This window comes from Pyxicephalus adspersus, unplaced genomic scaffold (genome assembly GCF_032062135.1).
Source record: "Pyxicephalus adspersus unplaced genomic scaffold, UCB_Pads_2.0 Sca388, whole genome shotgun sequence".
NCBI classification, from domain to species: domain Eukaryota; kingdom Metazoa; phylum Chordata; class Amphibia; order Anura; family Pyxicephalidae; genus Pyxicephalus; species Pyxicephalus adspersus.
In genome coordinates this window covers 12,557-15,695 of record NW_027317395.1, presented here as the reverse complement: position 1 = coordinate 15,695, position 3,139 = coordinate 12,557, and the positions used below count along the sequence as shown (strand labels likewise).

The window sequence follows — 3,139 nt, the reverse complement described above, 5'->3', positions numbered from 1 at the left end:
ACAGGTGAATATATTTAAAAATTGTGATCAGGCAGATAGCTTTATCTTAATATGGACCTGTCTGGTCTCAGTTTTTTGTAGCTTATAAAATGTTACATGAATCTATTTATATACCAAAATGGCAACAAATACAACCCAGCATAAATCACCAATACACAGGGATTATTGCCATCACATACGTTAGCACCTCCGGAAAACCTCATGTAAGAGCTGATTATAAAATACACAACGGAAGGGAATATAAATGTATACACAAATGAATTAAAGAAATAGCTATTATGTTGTTATTATTATTATTATTATTATTAATAATATTTTTATTATTAATAATAAACAGGATTTATATAGTGCCAACATATTACACAGTGCTGTACATTAAATAAGGGTTGCAAATAACAGACAGTGACACAGGCGGAGGAGAGGACCCTGCCCAGAAGAGCTTACAATCTAAGAGAAATAATAATAATTGAACATTACCAACACTTTGGGGTTCTATTATTAAAGCAGGGAATCTGGCATTTGCTGAAATATTCCCTGGTGGGGAATCAATTACTTCCATGGACCTGAAAGATTCTCTACCAAGAAATGTTTAAACGAATGTCAGATTCACTGCTTTGAAATTGACTCATAAATCTTACTAGATACAGATATTCCTCCGGTTACATACGATATAGGGACTGTAGGTTTGTCCTTAAGTTGAATTTTTATGTATGTCAGAACAGCTACATTATTTTAATAAATGCAGTTAGGACAGATGTTTGTCTCAACATATTATTAGGCAGTGTGGTGTCAATTACTGTATAAAATCCGCACTGTGAGTTAATCACAAACAAAGCAAAAAAAAAACTTTATGGAGCCTAGATATTCTCTGGAGCAAGCTGTGCTTTGATATGCAAAAGAAACAACTGCAGAGTTTGTTTTGGCCATTAAAGAGTTACAACAGGTTGCAGAAAGAGCTCACCCCCCTAAGATCACCCCCCCCCCCCCCCCCCACCATCAATCCTCTGTCCTGCACCTGAGCAAGCTGGAAAGCCCTGTTCATATCTAGGAGTCATCTGTATGTTGAATGTTCTTAACTAGGGGACTAACTAATTAAAAATGTGGCTACAATGTGGTAACAGGCGCAGGTTCCAACTCTGACATAAACCCCCTTTTTGTCCTAATCGGACTTCTAATTTTAATATTTTTTTCTTAAATCTTCTCTGACATCCATGCCAACCCATTTGGCTGGAAAACCAAACACTTGTTTTAGAAGCAGCCTGAGTTAGAACCTATTGGGTGAAAACTTGGTGAATTGTCTTAAAGGTACACACTTTATTTTTTCATCTTGATATGAAAAAGTAGCAGTGCCCAGTTCCTTAAGGTTTTAAAAATCATTTAATATATTCTATTCCTAAGGTCTTCTTTTTAGTCTTCAAAACGGATAGGTCAGTTATGTAGATCAAAACAACTTGGCCTGTTCTGATAAGTCTGTGAGTACAAAGGAAGTGTCTTCTGTATTTCTACTAATTGATCCTAACCTGACATTTTTAACTTATCTTTGACATGAGTATTATTAATGAATGCAATATGTAAACACAGGTGCTTTTTCTCATGACCCCCTCTGGTTTTTGCTTTTCAGTATAAGATGCCTCGTAACGTGGAAATAAAAGCCAAAATTTTTAACTGGGAACAAACTCTTCAGGTGTGCCAAGAGCTAAGCAAGAGCAATGGGGAAAAGATCTCCCAAAGAGACATTTTCTTCAACACACCACAAGGGCGCCTCAAACTAAGGGATTTCCAGGTTTATCATTGATTTTTGTTATCAAAACTCTTAAATATTCTTTTTATTATAGTGAGCTTGGGCTGTCTTAGGCTACATACACACGTTGGATTTTTGTTGTTTTTTCACAATCCTTTCCAACCACAAAAGACTAAAAGATGCATGAACGAGTGCTGTACATACAACGCCATTCTGCTCTATGGGGAGGGGAAGAACAAGCAAGCGGCACCCCTCTGCCCTCTCTCCCCTTCACTTGTATTGCAGTCGTTCAGGAATCCGCCAGGATGGATCCATAAACGACGTCGGATGAACGCTGTACACACGTCCAATAGTAGCCCTGAAGCGATAAGCGGACGAGAATCATCTGACTTGTGTATGTACAGTAGCCTAAGTATACTCAAAGCTGACTTCCACTTTTCCCTTTTTAATCTTCAGAATCTCACTATGTTGTCTTTCAGTTCTATTTGTAAAGTTCAGCTTAAGCTACTGAACTTCGCATTAAGGTGACTGTATATGTTAAAAATTGATACAAAGCCCTATGGTTTTTATAATTCCTCTGTCTTTGTAAGAGTAAGTTTAGTATCCCATAGCAGGTAAACAGCAACCCAATCATGATAATAATGTTGCATGGATGCTCTGTTGTTTATTTCCTCAGTTTCCAAGTTCGGTAATTTTCTTTTAAGGTTTCATTATCTTATCTTTTCATTATCTTCAAAATGATAGCAGTGAAATGTTTCCCAAACTACTCTGAATGTTGTTCTTTACAATATCTTCTTAAAGTATCTATTCAATTAATTTCAGACTTTTTATTGTGTATGCAGGATGGACGCGGTCAACTGATTTATTATGAGCGTCCAGATATGCTTGGGCCAAAGTTGTCAAATTATGCAATTTCTAATACAGCTGATCCTGCAGGACTTGAGGTAGGTTAAATAAAAACTTAGAATTCCTAAAAAGCTGCTTGTTAAAATTTGTATGTAAAGTACGCTTAGTGTTGCTCTGGAAATAAACCAGGTCCTTAAATATGGGGTAGATGGTTGAATACCTCCTAAACATTCAACCCCTTTTTATTTCATATGCCGAGTCTATTTGTATTCATTTTTTAATCTTTCATGGCTGACAAAATTAAGGTGAAAATATCCCCTTTTTAGTTTTACTTAAAGTGAGTATTTTTACGTCCTCTAGTAAATCATCTCCCTTGCTTAGCTGGTAGCTAATTTGGATGTTACAGAAAGCCTCATCAATGTAAATGACAATTGATTTTAATGTAGACATGCCTACTTTTTACCTTGTGTATCTTTAATTTACCTAGGATGTCCTGACCCAGGCTTTAGGAGTCCGGGGTAAAGTTGTTAAGGAACGATTTCTCTTCTTGGT

At 36.4% G+C, this 3,139-nt stretch overlaps 1 protein-coding gene across 1 annotated transcript; it reads left to right on the top strand.

Moving 5' to 3' along the window:
* Window positions 1–1,163: 1,163 nt before the first annotated feature.
* LOC140345034 (adenylate cyclase CyaB-like) lies at window positions 1,164–3,139 on the top strand (the record flags this gene model as incomplete). Its single annotated transcript, XM_072432204.1, is given in 3 exon segments — window positions 1,164–1,783; window positions 2,584–2,685; window positions 3,075–3,139. Coding segments are annotated over 3 exon segments (323 nt in total), but the record flags the coding sequence as incomplete, so codon positions are not given.